This window comes from Scatophagus argus, chromosome 7, assembly GCF_020382885.2.
Source record: "Scatophagus argus isolate fScaArg1 chromosome 7, fScaArg1.pri, whole genome shotgun sequence".
Lineage (NCBI taxonomy): Eukaryota > Metazoa > Chordata > Actinopteri > Scatophagidae > Scatophagus > Scatophagus argus.
The window spans coordinates 8014947-8031997 of record NC_058499.1 but is presented as its reverse complement, the minus strand read 5'-3'; the positions used below and the strand labels follow the sequence as shown (position 1 = coordinate 8031997).

At 39.9% G+C, this 17051-nt stretch overlaps 3 protein-coding genes across 7 annotated transcripts; 1 reads left to right on the top strand and 2 right to left on the bottom strand.

The window, feature by feature from the left end:
• Nucleotides 1-2931: 2931 nt before the first annotated feature.
• On the bottom strand, nucleotides 2932-7525 carry LOC124062178 (vegetative cell wall protein gp1-like). 4 transcript variants are annotated; one of them, XM_046394757.1, is made up of 7 exons: nucleotides 7259-7524; nucleotides 6880-7094; nucleotides 5208-6327; nucleotides 5013-5127; nucleotides 3987-4167; nucleotides 3856-3870; nucleotides 2932-3633 (listed from the first exon to the last, which is right to left on the bottom strand). In XM_046394757.1, exons 2-7 carry the CDS (start codon nucleotides 6940-6942, stop codon nucleotides 3490-3492), a joined length of 1638 nt encoding a protein of 545 aa, XP_046250713.1. In that variant the 5' UTR covers nucleotides 6943-7094; nucleotides 7259-7524; the 3' UTR covers nucleotides 2932-3489. The 4 variants fall into 4 exon arrangements, with proteins under 4 accessions (XP_046250713.1, XP_046250715.1, XP_046250712.1 ...); XM_046394759.1 differs by lacking the exon at nucleotides 6880-7094 and having other exon boundaries at nucleotides 7381-7525; XM_046394756.1 differs by lacking the exon at nucleotides 6880-7094 and having other exon boundaries at nucleotides 7259-7511.
• A 150-nt stretch (nucleotides 7526-7675) lies between these two features.
• On the bottom strand, nucleotides 7676-13247 carry slc35b4 (solute carrier family 35 member B4). The gene is made up of 10 exons (XM_046394760.1): nucleotides 12754-13247; nucleotides 11563-11676; nucleotides 11363-11465; nucleotides 11209-11258; nucleotides 11023-11104; nucleotides 10808-10868; nucleotides 10288-10397; nucleotides 10089-10164; nucleotides 9912-9987; nucleotides 7676-9627 (listed from the first exon to the last, which is right to left on the bottom strand). Exons 1-10 carry the CDS (start codon nucleotides 12828-12830, stop codon nucleotides 9378-9380), a joined length of 999 nt encoding a protein of 332 aa, XP_046250716.1. The 5' UTR covers nucleotides 12831-13247; the 3' UTR covers nucleotides 7676-9377.
• Nucleotides 13248-13813: 566 nt separating this feature from the next.
• LOC124062502 (vesicle transport protein GOT1B-like) lies at nucleotides 13814-16274 on the top strand. 2 transcript variants are annotated; one of them, XM_046395306.1, is made up of 5 exons: nucleotides 13814-14006; nucleotides 14806-14897; nucleotides 15006-15184; nucleotides 15282-15363; nucleotides 15703-16274. In XM_046395306.1, exons 1-5 carry the CDS (start codon nucleotides 13982-13984, stop codon nucleotides 15739-15741), a joined length of 417 nt encoding a protein of 138 aa, XP_046251262.1. In that variant the 5' UTR covers nucleotides 13814-13981; the 3' UTR covers nucleotides 15742-16274. The 2 variants fall into 2 exon arrangements, with proteins under 2 accessions (XP_046251262.1, XP_046251263.1); XM_046395307.1 differs by having other exon boundaries at nucleotides 13986-14115.
• The last annotated feature ends 777 nt before the right edge of the window (nucleotides 16275-17051 follow it).

Sequence of the window (17051 nt, the reverse complement as noted above, 5' to 3'; positions counted from 1 at the left end):
GCCTTCCAAAAGCATGTGTACATTCAAATATTGTGCATACGTACTGTATGTACAATATGTAATAAACAATACACAGGTGACACTTTAATGAATTTGATGCTTAGCTCTTTATCTCTCAGCAGCCAACGTCGTGTTTAATGATGTATACATGCAGCCCTGCAGCTTCATAGAGACGCTTTTGTTTTAACCTCCCACACCAACAGTAAAAGAGATGGAAAGTTTCCCTTCAAAGCACCAACGTGTCTTTAGTTTGTAACATGTATCATGGTGATAAGTTGCGACGTGATGCTGGTGAATACAACAGGTCAACGGGAGTCTTTCAGTGTTTTGTGGGGTTTTTAAAAAGACTGAGTGGGTGATAAAGTTAAAATGACAAGCTTTTCTCTGGAGTGAAAAACTCTTTCTCACACATCTCCTTTTTATTTATTTTCTTCTTTAAAAGCATTTATTCATCTCACACTGATTCACAACCCATGTCCTTCACAGAAATCCTCCTTTTGCCTCCACAACAAGTGTAGAGATCTCACTGTATTGACTGCTTATCACACCTGTGCACGCGTCGCACCTGTGCACGCAAGGCAACAGGACAGCAAGAGGTAGGACCCAAATGCAGACACGAAAGGCAGAGGTGAAGCAGTTCAATGAATATTTTCACACAAAATCAAAGACACTTATGGGATGGTGGATAAAGGACAAAAGTGGAAAAATGCAGTTCTGCAGATCAGTTTTGGAGCAGGCAAGGATCAAACGAACAAAAGTCCACAGTGCACAATCATTGATCAGTTCATTTGGTACTGAATTCATCTGGTGTGGAACATTAACAATCCATCCAATAGTTGTTGAGATGGGAGTATTTCAATCTGGACCAAAGTGGCAGAAAAACAGCTGGAGAGCCTCATACCTACAGACAAAAATACTGATGTATAAGCCTGTATTGATGGATGGCAGAACAGCTTTAAATGAACATTTCCTGTGAATGTGTGGTGCTACCCTCCACTTTTCCACTAACAACAAGTCAAACTAAGGAGTCCAGCAATAATCAATCATCCGGTCATTTAATGATCACTCCAGGAATCCTGTGAGATGAGAAGATCTAGCAGCCTTTTGCAACCAACCAACCCACCAACAAATACTGTGTTTGTCCAAAAGGTGGTAAAATAGTACACATTGGACCATTTTTCACTCGATAGTAAAAACGGATCAAACACTCACTGAAACACAGATACATAAAGAGTAGTGCTAAATCTGCTAGCATGGGTGTAATAAAATGCAATTACATAATGTTTAACACACACCACTCTTGTGCATAAACACAAAAAAGCCGCAGATAAACAATGGGGAGGTTGGCCACTGCTTCCTCTGTGGCTAATGAAAGAACTTGACGTCAGGTCTGGTCTGCAGATCACAGCCTCACCTCTGTTTTACTCTGTTGGTTTCCTTTGTACAGCGAGTGGATGAGGCTGTGACAAGCCGACGCTCTGAGCTGCAGGAGTAAAACACTTTAATTTCTGCCTCAGTCCATCACTGCAAACATCCTTTTTGAAGGCATGAAAGGAAGAGGTTATAGTATCAGATAGAACACATTAGTTTCAGAATATTGAAGCCTTGCCAAAATACAAAATTGTGGTAATGTGAGGTCAAAGCAGCAAAACAAATGGACTTAATGCAGTAAGACTGAAGATAAGTGAGCCAAGTGTTCAAAACTTGTAGTTACAACTCAAGGAGACACTTGCAGCTTTGCTAACAGCCTATTTTTCCTTTTAACTTCATGACCATCCAATAGGCAAAGTATTGAGAAAGTTTCCATGACTGTAAGACTTCATCAGCCTATGAAAAGAGCATGTGATCCTTTCAATTTCTTGCGTGCAAATTGCCAAAATGTCTCTGTATGTTTGCACCCCCCCCCACACACACACACAACCACACATATATAAAAACACTCACTTCCTCTTCATAATGACCAGGACATAGTGCACCTAAAATTAGATGAGACGAACACTCACATGTTAACAGGCACGCAAGTCCTCGATTTAGCTGCACCGGTTTTAGGAGCAGAAAGACATGAGGTTTGATCGTGTTCATGACCGACACGACCGTTGAAATGTAACTGACCACACTTAAACAACTAATGCATAAAGATTTCTATTTTATTTTGTTATTTGTTTCTACACACCCCACAACAGCAAATATTGTGACATTTATTTCATAGTTTCATAGTTTCCCCTCGGGGATAAATAAAGGAATTCTGATTCTGATTCTAATTGTGATAATTAATAGTTAATTTTCAGTTCAAGATTTTAAATATAAAAATGTGTTTAAAAAAAGAAGAAGGTGACACAGATTAAATTCCCCAAAAGTAAATAAAGCAGCAGCATCAATAATAATCATCCAGTTAAAGGGCCATTCTGCATTATGAGTACTATTATTTGTGATACATTTCCATTGATTACATTTTCAATGCTGAACATTTACTTGTAACAGGCTATTTCATTGGCTAAACATTTTTCTATTGCTGGTACCAAGACTCCTGTTTACAGGTAAAATGGAAGGACACCAGTACTAAACTCATCCAGCTGTTGAATAAGTGACTTTTAACAGCAGGGGAAACTGAACTTTTTCTAGTGAATGACAGGGGAGGAAGGAGAGTCACGAGCAGCAGCCTACAGTTTGCTGATAGAGCGCCCTCTGCTGGTGACATTGTTGTCAGCGTGTCCCTGTTTACACAAGCGGCGTGAGCACTATGACGCAGTTCCATAGGACTGTACAAATGCACATGCACACTACTGTTTGTTTTAATATATATATATATATGCAGCCTGATTAGACATCCCTAACAGAAAATCAAAACAATAAGAAAGAAATGAGGAATTCAGCTGCCAACAAACAAGACACATCACAAAATCAGATAATAAAGACAATTTAGAGCCAACACCAGTAAAGACGGAAGCTTTATTCTGTTGTTTGCACACAGGGTGTTTGCAACATGTCAGCAGATATTCAAATAAAATGCAAAGTAGGCTAAATCTACACTTACAGGTCATAACTAATGATATGTTGTATAATCATTCCTGAGCTGGAGCCATCTGAGACTCTTAAGAAACTTAACAGATCGCTGAAGCTATCCTAAATTTAGATTGAACTTTTTTCAGCTGTCAGAAACAGGTCGTGGACACATATCACCAAGTTGAAAATCAATGCTTATTTAAACATGCAGCAGCTTTGGTGCAACATTATCTTTAATCTGCACAACTTGGGAGTCCACCTGGGGAAAATAAGTCTGGCATGCTCTCTCTTTTAACTCTGACTTTGGTCTCCACCAACTCCTGATCACCAGCTGTGCAGAGCAGGCAACGTCGAGTTTGTTTTCTGAAAACAGCTGCCTGCCGCAGGTGAACGCAACACTGAAAACTTGCTTTATAATAGTCATAAATATTTAATGTTATTGATATAAAACAGGAGGTTTTGAGGTTTTTGAAGTTTTCAGGGGCTTTAATGTAACTTAATCTTAAATGAGACGTAGGGACGAGAACTACTCAAAACGGAGCTTACCTTTGCTTCAAGCTTAGCGACGTGTTCCTTGTACAGAGCGCCTCGTTTCTTTAGCTCTCCCTCCCTCTCCTCGAGTTGATGAGCCTGCGCGGGTTTAAAATGTTTTTATAATGACTCTGTCACACCACTGAAACCAGTCACTTGCCGTGCAGTTATAAATGATTTGTTTTCTCCTGTCTTGGTGGCTTCATTAAGGAAATAAAGAGCAACGAAACAGCTGTTCGGCAGTTGTTTTCCCACGTGCGATTAGGTCGGGATGAAAGTGAAAAAGTGAGTCATGCATGTGTAAATTCTCTCCCATCTTACCTTCATCTCCATCCACTGAAACAAGACAAGAGGGCAAGAAAGAAAGAGACATTAAGAGAAAGGAAAGAATTTCATATTCACAAGAGAGATCCTGTCACGTGTACAGAGCAGACATGTTCTCCTGGTCTTACATAAAGCTGCACCATGAGCCTCTCATCTTCTGTCTTCATTCGTTCCTTCACGATGGATTCTGTCAGGCTCTCAGTGTACGCCGCCTTCTCCGCCTCCAGAGTCTTCTTCACCTGCTCCTCCACCTGAGCCTGAGCTGCTGCTCTGGCCTCCGCTTGAGCCTGAGCCCTCACCTCCTCCAGCCTCCACACACACACACACACATTTCCACTCAGTGCGACGCAGCCTTCTTACATTTCATTAGAGTGAATGCTCTGTGGTGATTAACTGATTAACTATTTTCATAGCAAAAATGTCAAAAATAGTTTCTAGTTACAGCTTCTCAGATGTAAAATTTTACTGATTTCGCCTGAAAGTGAATGTCTTTGGGTTTTGGACAGTTGGTCAAACGACAAAAGACATTCAAAAGACATTTGAAGACAACATAAAATTAGTATTTTTCTAAAAAGTTTTCTCAAAAGTATCTGGCAGGTTAACACGTGCTAAAAATGATTAGGGGCACTTCCCTACACTTTATGCAGTGTTAGTTTTTAATTTTCTACTCATACTTGATATTTCTATGTTGAGAATTTGTAACATAGATGCATCTTTCTCTGCAGTAAATGTGAAATACTCATATATATATTTATTTTGCCAAGTACTAGGGCTGCAACTAATGATTATTTTTTATTACCAATTAATCTTTTATACTCATTTTGTCACTAAAATGTAAGAAAATGGATAAAACAGAACTAGTGCAGTTTCCCAGAGTCCAAGCTGATATTTTTTATATTCCTGGTTTTCTTTAACCAATATCACATTAAATTTACTGCCATAAATGAAAAAGAAAACCAGCAAACATTCACATTTCAGTAGGCTGAAGCAGTGACATTTTGGCACTTTTGCCTAAATGATTAAAGACTAACTAATGACTTAATTGTTTCAGCTTTACTATGCAGACCGAACATTCACTCCAGGTTTATTTCATACACTCATATCTTCCCACACACTCACACACATAATGACACGTAACTGTAAATTGTTCTTACTGTTGCTGCAGCTCCTGCCTCTTCTGGCTGATCTCCTCCTCCAGACGTCTCTGCATCTCCTCTTTGATCTTCTGCCTCAGCTGTTCCTCCACCATCTCAGGAGAAACAGGAGAAGCTGCACGCAAAACACATGCAGTTTGTGGAAACAGTCGTATTGGAAACGTACCTGATTTGATCAGTTCCAGATCAACTCACCTGCTGCAGGTGGTGGCACTGAGGCGACAGCGGGCACTTTGTCCTCAGCGACAGGGGGCAGAGACAGGGTGATGGTGGGCTCCTCGGCAGGAGGAGCTGGATCAGGTGGAGGTGGTGCTAGAGGCTCTACGAGGGCTTCACTTACAGGCGCAACAGTGGGCACGACAGCCAGCTCCACACAGTGACAGGGCAGGGAGGGCTCTTCAAAAGTGAGTTCTGGAGCAGACGATTGTGCTGCTACAGGCTCTGATGGAGGTGGAACCACCTCACATGGAGACGGCGGATCCACAGCTGGAACCACGACTGGAGGCACTTCTTCAACTGCTGCTGCAGCAGCTGGGACTACCGGCTCAACAAGCGTTGGCTCCACTTGCAGAGGTGAAACTACAGCTTCAACTGGAGCTGGAGCTGAATCAATGGGACAGAGTGGGATTATTGGCTCAGCTGGTGTAGACTCAACAGTGGGTGGATGTTGGACTGTTTCCATGAGTGGCACTGACAGGACAACAGGATCTTGAGGTTGAACAGAGGGAGCTACGGCCGCAGGTTGATAAGTAGTGGGAGATGTTGGTTCCACAAAATCAGAAGGCTCAGGTGGCGCTACAGCTGCTGCAGATGACTCTGCAGATGGAGTTTGTGGCTTTACATGAGGTGGGATGAAGGACTCGACAGCAGGTGGGACTACTGGCTCCACTATAGCAGGCGGAGGAGGACACACGGATGCTTCCACTTGAGGAGAAGGTGTAGCTGGGGGTGGAGGAGGTGCTGAGACAACAGGGTCCGTCTGAGGCGGAGTTTTTGGCGGCGCTGCAGGCTCCACAGAGGAAGGGGGAAGGGAGTGGAACTTTACAGGAGGAGGAGGGATGAGTTTTACCGGAGGAGCAGGTTCCACTGCTGGAGGCGAGGATGGAGCTTCGTGAGGAGGTGGAGGGGGGATGAATGGAGGATGTGGAGGAGGAGGAGCCGTCAGGAGAGGTATTAAGTGTTCAACACAGGGGGCAGGAACAGGGGTGGGCACTTGTGTTTCAGGTGAGTGTGGGGGAGGATTTTCATTCTGTGACTGTTGAGGAGTGACGGCGTTTGAAGACTCTTTCATCCGTTTGATGACTTTGTCTGACAGCTGACATGAGGAGAGAAAAACAAATCCTCGTTACAAACTCCACCTTGTGGGCATGCGTTTCCTTTCATTCCAATGTGTTTGTCTTTCAAAACGAACTCAGTATCTCTTATTTCGTTTTGATTATTTTCTTTTTTGGGGAAGGATGAGGAAGTCCTGCACATCATGTGAATGACCTGCTTGTGATTCTCTGCTTTGTTTTATTTTTGTTGTTACATATCTGGGGTCTTACTTAATATTATTAATTATGATATATCCAATTAAGTTTGCATCAAAACATACTTAAATTTAAAAAAAAAAAAAATACTCGACTATTATATACAATGGCTCATTTTGAAATCACATTTAAGACATGGATTATAATTATTGATACATTAACGTGCTCATAGCTTTAATTCTGCAGCTGGTAAATGTGCATGTAATTTTAATTACTTTATGTACTGTAAAGTAACTAAAGCTGTCAAACATAGGCAGTTTGAAAGCAACATTTTCTTCTTAAATGTGGTGAAATATAAAGCAGCAAGAAAAAAAAAGACATAAGTAACGTTCACGTACCTCTAAATTGTCTGTACTACGCTTCAGTAAATGTACTGTCACAGATTTAAACCTCCTTCTCATCGGGTTTGTCTTGTTGGGAAAATCCTCTCCAGCAGCTCTGTTCTATTCTGACTCAGTGTTTGTTTTCTCTCAGAAGTTCTTGTTTTTCTGTTTCTATATTTACCACCCACAACACTCACACCAGAGCAGAGTGAGTCGTAAAGCCGCTGACTCTGCGCAGTGACAACAAACATGAGGCTCACATCAACACTTTTGTGTTTTCACAGAATTTAACTGAAAACAACGCTGAAACGTGTGCACTGAACATTCATTTTCTTGCGCACTTTCCCCTCACACTTCAAATCCACGCAAAAGCCTCAACTGATCTTTCACTCACCCGAATGCCCTTCACAAAAGTAACTCCACCCTCTCCATCCTCTTGAGAAAAGTGACTCGGGCCGTTTCCCCCCATCCACACCCGCAGCTGCACACCACGATCAGGACTGTGTGGATACTCACAAGGACTTTTATTTATCCACAATGTGGATCTGGGCTCAGTGAGACCAACTCCTCCAACAGCTGCAGCGAGCTGCCCTTCCCACAGCTGACTGGGAACAAGAGCAGCTGCTATTGGATGGAGCTAAAAGAACGCCTCTCCTGATTGGTCCGCTGGCCTTACAGTCAATTAAACACTGGGGGAACATTGTGTCCCAGCTAAAAAATATGTATAAAACTAATGAAAACTAATGAAACCCCCCCCCCATCATTAGTAACTAAACGTGTACTTTCTTAATTTAAGTCAAAAGTGATTGTGTAAAGACCTGCTGCATTGTTTAATTTAATGTTTCTTATTAATAATACAGATCTAATACACCTGAGACAATTTAGACACGAGAGAGAGAAAACAATTACAGGAACTAAATGGTCCCGTCTGTATGTTTACATGGTCTGACTCTACGCAATGCACTGATGTGTTTTGTCCATTCAGCATCACATTACTGTGTTCAGTGTTGTTCTACTGATGTGTTAACATGGAGAAAATCAAGCTGTTACGTTTAGAAAATAAATATTCAAACATTACACACGAAAGAAAAAGCGGAACCATCAAATGATTTAAATTCTAATGAGGTACTAATGGTATATATATATATATATATATTTGGAAAAAAAAAACAGGGCTGGTGAGATCCTATATTTTCTAACTATATCTTTTATTTTGAGCAATTTCAATTAAAATAAAACAAAACCAGCTATTAAAAACACTCATTGACCCACATGTTCCTTCACTACTAACAGGAGAGCTGAAGTTTATTTTGAGTCATTTCTTCAAGTCCTTATGCTGCTGTAGATACTCATAAGTGTGCCTGTTAAGTATTAATCCACATCTGAAAATAGTCCCTACAAATGCACATCTCACTCCTGTTTTAGTAATATTTGCTAAAAATGTGTGTCCATCCGCTTTGGGAAACTGTCTGATGTATTTGTGACCTGCTTTTATACCAACAGCAACTGATTTTTATGGCCACTTCAGGGCAGCGGAAACAACAAACAAGCTGTGAAAACAACGTTGACAGTTTTGGACTACAGCTAACAATTACTTTCATTACTGATTTTAAAAAAAGAAGAGTAAAACAAACCCATCACAATATCTTAGAGCTCAAGGTGGCGTCATCAAATTCCTTGTTTTGTCTGATCAACGTAAGACCAAAAACAAAACAGCAATTTATTCTCTCATTTGAGAACCACAAACGATCATTATAAAAAACAGAGGCTAACTTAATTTTTCTAATAATAATCAACAAACTGCAGCAGCTCAAGACATATCATCACTTTTAAAGACTATATATTGTGAAGTCAACTGTTGCTCTGCACACATCCAGCAGCTTTAGATGTGCTTTTGATCTTCATCAACTCACTCCTGTGGGAATCATCAGCCTCTTCAGCTGCTAAACGCTCCACTCTGATCACCACCACCAGCTGCTAACCGTTCCTGTCTGATTTTTGGTCCTGAGCAGGTAGTGGGATTTTTAGAGCTTTTTGTGCTGAAAACAGCTGCAGAAACCGATGCTATGGGACAAGTTGTATATGGGACATCTAAACGCTGAGCTAAAACCCTTTCTAAAGCTCTGTGATGATTCTCTGCTGGCTCATCATCGTGAACGACTCATTTCACACTTAAGAAGTCATGTTGTCCAGTCCTAATACACATTTATTGAAGCCGATTCAAAGATTTAGCACCAATAAATGGCTTTTGGGTGACAATATCATATTGTTGATTTATTGACAAAAACATAAAACCTCACCAGCCTTATCCTTTATGTGTTTGTGTGTGTGCGTGTGTGCGTGTGTGTGTAAAATGGGGTTTAATGCTGCCTATGATGTGCGATGTGAAAACAAAATGACGTAAATGTATAAAACCGTTTCAGGACAGTCAATCAGCAACAACCTCAGTGCAACACACTGACAGCTTTTCTATTCAACCACCAGTCCATTGTTCTTCTTGCTCCTCTTCCTCTTCACTCCGCCTTCTTCTCCTTGACCTTGGGTCCACGCAGAGCCGCCTGCACGCTGCTCCACACCTCCGTGTACAGCAGAGTGCCCAAGAAGACCACAGCCGTACCCACCCAGTGCCAGGTCGTGAAGGGGTTTTGGAAGTAAAGGATGGAGAAGATGAGGCTGAGGAACTTCCTCAGGGTCACCACCAGAGTGACCGTCAGCGAGGTGCACTCTGTGGTCAGAATGAATACGCCACGGATGCACACGTATCTGAAAAAAAACTGGTTAAAGTCTGGAACAAGAGCGTGAGAACGTGGAAAAAACAACAACAACAACTTGAATTTCTCGACAATCAGCCAATTATATCAGGAGTTTGGTTGTTTTGCCTGTTTGTTCCCGAGTTATTTTTGAGTTTATATAATAAAAAGCAGTTTTCAACCTTTTGGTCTCATGACCAGGGTGAACTGTTGCACAGATTAGAGACATGACAAACCTGACTAATAAATAAACAAACAATAAATACGAGCCAGTGAAATGAACTTTTGACAGGATACTGTGTGATGACGTTGACCAGCAGGTAGACCCACATGATCGGCACAGTCAGTCCAATCTGAGGAACAACTACAGGGCCTGAGAACAAAAGAAAACATCTATTTACATCTGTGAATAAAATATATTAACTGTGAACTTTCCACCCACAGACATGTCCTGAATAAACTGGCGGGACTCACTGCTTTGACTGAATAAGACACAGTGGCTGTAGATGTTTGTGGAGAGGAGCAGGAAGCCTGGCAGCGGTAGGCAGTGCTAGAGACATGAAAGACAAACAGGAGCTTAATTTACTCAACTCAAATGAATCTTGAACTTCCCATAAAGATATTGTGAATATTGTGGGTGTGTCCTGCATGCCGGAGCAGAAGGAAAACTCACATTATAGAAGAGAGCCTCCTTGGAGTGTTTCCCATACTGCTTGTACAGCGTCTCCTGGAAAATGCCCATCCTCGCAGACATCAGCAGAGCAAAGGTCAACATGGCAATACCTGAATTGACAAAAAAGAAAAATCTAATTGACAACAACATCATTTTAATGTTGCTGCTGCTAGTTTTTTATGTGTTGAGTTGCCTCCAAATTAGAGCTGAAACAACTGGTTGACAAGTTAATTGTCAAGTCTTTCTTTTCTGACTCTTTTAAGTCACTTATTAAGCAAAAATGACAATCATCCTCCAGATTAGCCATTTTTCTCTGTTTTATCTCACTGTAAACTGAATTTAGGGTTTTGGACTGAAAACATTTATGATTTTTTGATTTATGATATGATTTTTATTATTTACTGACTTTCTTTTTTAATAGACTAAACTATAGACTGATGAATCACAAAAAAATAATAAACTGCTATATCAGTAATAATACAAAAAAAATCATTTTCCAAGTGAGATGTTGCTGACTCACCTACAAGCCAGTGCATGAACGCATAAAAGCTTTGCTCTTCTGATCCCTCATTGGCCATATTCTGCAGAAACAAAATGCATCAAAAATATTAACAGGTCAAGACTGCATATTTCGAGAGAGACGGCTGCCTTGTACTGAAGGACTTGCTGCACAGAAAAACACTTAAGTAATTAAAAAGTCTCGTTATATTGCAGCGTGTTCTGCAGAGGACTCACCACTTGTTTGGCAGACATGATGGTGCAGATGAAGATACCAGCTGAAACTAAAGCTATAGACAGATATTTACTCGCTGAATACCTGCAGGGTGAGAAGGTGAAAACAACTGCAATCAAACTGCACACTGATGTGCTCTGATTAATCTGGACAAGAGGCATCGGTGTTGTCAGGGGAAGTGAGGGTACCTTTTCTTCAGGATGATGATTCCCAGGATCATGTTAGCGATCAGTGAGCCCTGCAGAGAAACAAGACAAGCAGGTCAAACACATCAGATCACTCTGAGGCGGAGGTGATGGAAGCAGGTTATTTGGTAATGGGGGAAAGCAGACAAATTCTTACAGATCTGAAGATCATGTGTAACGGCATGGAGATGTTGAACTTGAGAGCGTAGTTGTTGATCACGCTGACTGTGAAGAACATGGTCACCATGATTATGTAGTTTCTGGACAAAAAGACACACGGGGTTGCTTTAGTATTCATCCAATGTCTTTCATCCGCAGCATCAAGTTCAAACTCCTTCAAGCTTTTTTTTTTCTTACCTTAGAGGGATTGTCGGTTTCTTCCTCCCAAAGTTAGCCTCGAAGATGAAACCTTCGATTGCGATGAATAAAAACTGAGCGAAGGTGACGATGTTGCCACATCCTGGAAACTCTCTGAGGAGATGAGGCACAAAAGAGGAAAGAAGGGATACACATTGAACAGCATATGGAGTAAACCTGAAGGTGTTTAGCTTGAAACAATACCACCGCAGAACATGAAGTAATCTAAAACAGGCAAGAGCAGTATGCTTATGTTTATTGATCTTCTAGTCTCTCATTGTAATGAGATTACTGACGTATTTTTTTAATACTGCAAAACACAGTGTTGTTTTCTAAATTAAAGCAATTTCCATGTCATATTTCTGACATTAAACTAAAATCTATTGGAAAATTCGGCTTAAGGTTCTGTTAAATCAGTGTGAGCTATAATTCAGTATGTGGATACTCAATAGTTACTCCTCAAGCAGACCCGGACAAACTATGGACGCTTAGTTACCAACTAAATACCAAACGATTTCCCGCATGTAAGCGTTTTTGTTTAAAACACACAGAGATGGAAAGACTACAGGATTGTTACTTTACTCAACAAGTTGTCAGAGTTAAGTACGGTTATGTCATGACAGCTATGGTTTCATATTGTCTGAAATGTTTCAATAAACGTTTCAGCTTCTCAAGTATTTTCTTTGTCTTCTTTAACAATAAACTGTTTTAATTCTCGCCATTTATTTCAGTTTTCTTTTTTTTCTATTGTAATATGAACGTATATATGTATTTTACTTTACTGCACATGCAGTGTATTGCATATTGATGCTCTTTATGTAGTTATTTTACTTTTTATATTAAACAACTGGGACATAAGAAAGGTAACTCTTATGGGATGAGGTTCTCCAGTGTCTGATCTTTAAAAAAGTACAGTGGTAACCAAACATAGTAACAGAGTACTCCATGAATACTTTACTTTATGAATACTTTATACAAATTCTACACAGGAACATGAAATAAGGTACTTAATAGGCACCTCGAGTACTTTCCACCTCTGACAAAATGATAATGTATCAGTCCACACTAACTATACTCTGTATGCTGGATTCAGTAATAATCAAGTGAGATTTCCAAACAAAGTTACAGCTGTTAACACTTCCATAGCAAAGGCGACAGACAGTTCATTAGCACTCAAAGTTTGCCACTGACCTTACAAGCAGCTCCAGAGACACCACATTGCTACAGCATCCGATAAAAACAAGAGCGATGGCAAAAACTGTCCCCATGTTGGCGTACTGCTGAAGAAAAACTCGGCAGAAAAAGTGTCACTTAGAAAAGCGGATTTCTGATCGGCGCACATTTGCAAAGAAAACCCAGCGGTTTGTGTTTTCTACGAGGTCCTCTGCTTTCACACAAACTCCTGGTGTTCAGTTGAATACGTCTTATCTGAGGTTGTACTCTTCCTCATCATGTGGGCTCTTGGGAGTTGTAGTTCATTTTTTTATATGACCGGAAAAGGTACGCAATGTCGTTAAAGTTCTCTCTCTAATTAAGATAACGTTACAAGTCAAATACATTTATTACCTGGAAAATTGTATTAGGAGTACTTGCTTTATGAAGAACCGATAGCTTAAATTAATACGCTAACAGCGTAATCAACGCGCAGTCGTGACGACCAGAAATGTTTGAAGGCGCATGCGCAGAACAATAGTTTAGTGAAAAAACTTTTCAAAGAGCTCTCACTCTGACCGAATCTCTTGCATCAGAAGCCACACAGACGCATATAAAGCAGTTTCAGAATAAATATGCCATTCATTCATTCATTCATTCTCATTCTAACTTGAGAAAATATTTACATATTTTTGTCTTTAGAAGCCTGTTCCAAGAAATAGGCTTAGTGGTTACCAAATATTTTATTTTTTCCGGATTTTACAGTTCCAGATTTTACTCATCAGAGTTTTCCAAATACTCATTTTTCATGGAGCACGTTTACTGACATATTTTAATTACACTGCCAAAAAAAATAGATGCTGAGAAATACCAAATTTCATTTAGCACTTAATTTCAACCACTAGATTCAAAGCTGTTCTTCATTTAAAGTACAGCATATTCAGCTAAATGTAAACAGTTATCAAAATTAAGTGATTATCGTTTGGTAAGAGCAGATAATTTCCCTTTTTGTTCTTCGTTTTAATAAACAAAGTAACGATCAACTGTTTCGCTGTCAGAAGCTTACTAAAGGTTGTATCACAGACCGTATATATAAACGATCTTTGGAATACGTGCTTGCGTGGCCCCGGAAGACGGGGAGTAACGAACCGCTAGCTTTGGCTTCATCGCTGCTTCTGTATTATCAGTTAACGCCAACAGCCAAAGAAGCAGGTTCGAGCCGCTTCGAGATTTGCGTGAATCGATCAGTTCTCCAGCTATTGCCAAAATGATTTCACTCACGGATTCTCAAAGTAAGACGAGTTTTTGTTTTTCCGCTGTTTTTGTCGTGTTTGTGTGTAAAACCCGGTTTAGCTTGCTGTACTTGGTTAGCAGCTCAAACGCCATTGGATGAGAGCGTCGGTACGTCACCTCGCTGCACGTCACCGTCTCTAGATAGGCGTCATATTTCATCTATTATTATTTTATTTACACGTTATTTATCAATTTACTAAATTACCAGTTTCAAAAGCAGTTAATTGTTGGATTAATTGTTATGTAAACATTACAGATAAAAGAATGTAATAATGCAAGTGTAAGCATGTCTTATGATTTGCGTCTTCTTTAACTGGCCATCACGAATAATTGATTGAAACTCCATTTGACTCCACTCTTAATTGAGTGCAATGTAACTGCTGTATCAGCAATAGTTAACACGTAGTCAGAGTTAGAAGTTAGCAAATACAATCATTTGAGAAATCGATCACTAACCCCACAGGAATGTCTGTTTTTAGACCAAAGCAGGAGATTAAGCACCTTTAAGATCAAGGTACTTTGTCTCATAAATCCAAAGATCCTTAAAAAAGAAAAAGAAAAAAATTAGCACCACAATCTAAATATTAAATTTAATTTTAACAGAGCAGTCTTGCTTTTGTTTAAAATAAGTTGAATGAAGACAAATATAAGTTAATAATGTCGTTTGTGTGTTTTAATACATTCAACCATGCTCTTTTAAATTGATATTTCACCTTTTAGTGTCTGCAGCTTGTCAGTTCACAACATCTGATGTTACCATGTGGTCCTAAGAACCGTTTTGTGTCCTAACATCTACAGAAATTGGGATGGGGCTGACAGGGTTCGGTGTGTTTTTCCTCTTCTTCGGGATGATGCTGTTTTTTGACAAAGCCCTCCTTGCCATTGGGAACGTGAGTTGATCAGTATTAACCAATATTATTTTTAAAAACATCTCCCGGGTGCGAACAGACAGATGTTACATATGTGATCGTGTTGCTCGTCTTTGTCTTTCTGTGCAGATTCTGTTCGTCACCGGCCTGTCGTTCGTCATCGGCCTGGAACGAACGTTCAGATTCTTCTTTCAGAGGCATAAAGTAAAAGCCACCAGCTTCTTCCTGGGAGGAGTGTTTGTGGTTCTGATCGGGTGGCCGATCATTGGAGTCGTTCTGGAGATTTACGGGTTCTTCCTCTTGTTCAGGTCAGTTCAAACGGAAAGAAAACACGTCTCTTTTTCGTCACCATCCTGAATTTATGTGAGTCGTTTGGTTTCTCCTCTTTTGCTTTATCTTTAATAGAGGATTCTTCCCGGTGGCAGTTGGCTTCATCAGACGAGTACCTGTGCTCGGGTCTTTGCTCAGCTTACCAGGGATCAGTACAGTAAGTGTTGATAATGAACTGCACATTGGCCATCTTTATATGATATCATTCAAAATTAGATAACAGTTTCTGCAAAGTTTGTGCACACCGGAAAGTCTCTGGATGAACAAGTGCGAGTGTGAAATAAAAACTGATAACCTCACACAACGAGTCGTTTTATTAATAGTGTTTATGTCCTCAGATCTTCACTGGGTGAAATTATTTAGAGTCAAATGAACCTTTGGACAGTTTTTTTTCTTTAGTTCTGTAAGTGAGCTTTTAACTTTGTTTGCATTGAATGTTTTCACTCAGTTGAAGCTGTAAAAACTAACTGCGTATTGCTCTCTTTTTCTCTTTCAGCTGGTGGATAAAATTGGCGAGAGCAACACTATGGTATAACATTAGCAGGAGAGCTTCAGTATTTATCATAGGTTCTAACAGTGACTGTATACTTTGGTCAACGCCACTCCAGAACTGTGAATCCAAACGTTTCTCTGCACAAAAGAACCAAGTGTATCTGTGGTCGTTTGACTGACGTCGTGCTGTTTTGTATCTGATTGCCACTTGGATGATGTTATCAAGAGATTTTTTTTTTATTTTATTTTAAAAAGCTGGAAGCAGGTCTCCCACTTTGCGTCATTCCAGTCTGACATTTATGGGCTGGAGACTCGGGACCACTGGATTAACTCAGCGGAGAGTCAGGAGCTGTTTGCAGCATCCTCTCCTTCAGGTTGTGTGCCTCAACAGTCACTGAGAGCTTTTTGTTTGAGTCCCTCAATGAAGTGAAGTACTGGAATCTAACGTTGAATTAAGAAACGTACGTTGGCAAAGAAACCTGAACGGTTGTAGAAAAGGTTTAAGAGGCTCGTTACGGAGATGTTTTGCTGTAATTTTGTAAGTGCATACTTGTAATAAAATGTGTCTTTTATAAATGTGTTATTTGTTTTGTTTTCTTTTTGCTACAGATATTCAGAGTTTTTTAAGCCACCCTGTATGATTACTTGGAGTATATTAGTGCAGTAATCACTGACACAGCTGTGTTTCCTGCGTATCAGAACGTCTGCTGGATTCAAACTGACAACAAAGAGGCTGTGATTTCTCTCTCGAATTCAAAATTTCACTTTGATGATTAAAATGAACGGTTATCCCACATGGGGTTCTCTGATTTAATAAATTAAAACATTTCCATCATATGATAACACTAATGTATTGTGTTTTTTGGTAATATTTTGTGTTTATTAATGTATTTGTGCACAACTATGACCGGGTTTAAACAGCAATACAAAACAGTGTGTGTGTGAACTGTTTATTCAGCATAATGAATGAACAGTTCAAACACACACACACACACACACACACAGTGCACAGGCTGGTTAAAAACAGTTAATAAATAAACTAAGCTAATTAAAACATCCTGAGTTTGAAGGTTAACTTTTGACCCCAGAGTCAAAGGCTTAAGCGTAAATGATAACATCAACAATGGCTGCATTCCAATAAGCATCAGTGATCCCTGCAACTGCTGGGCTGGTTTCATTTTATTTTATTTTAGAAATGAAAATGCAATCATTAACTCTGGTCCTGCATGCAAGTTAAAGTATCAATGTATCATCAGGATAAAAATGTGTGACTGTATCTTACATCATTAGATTGTTATTATTGATGCATTAATGTGAGGGCATGATGATGATGATGGCATGATTTTTATCATA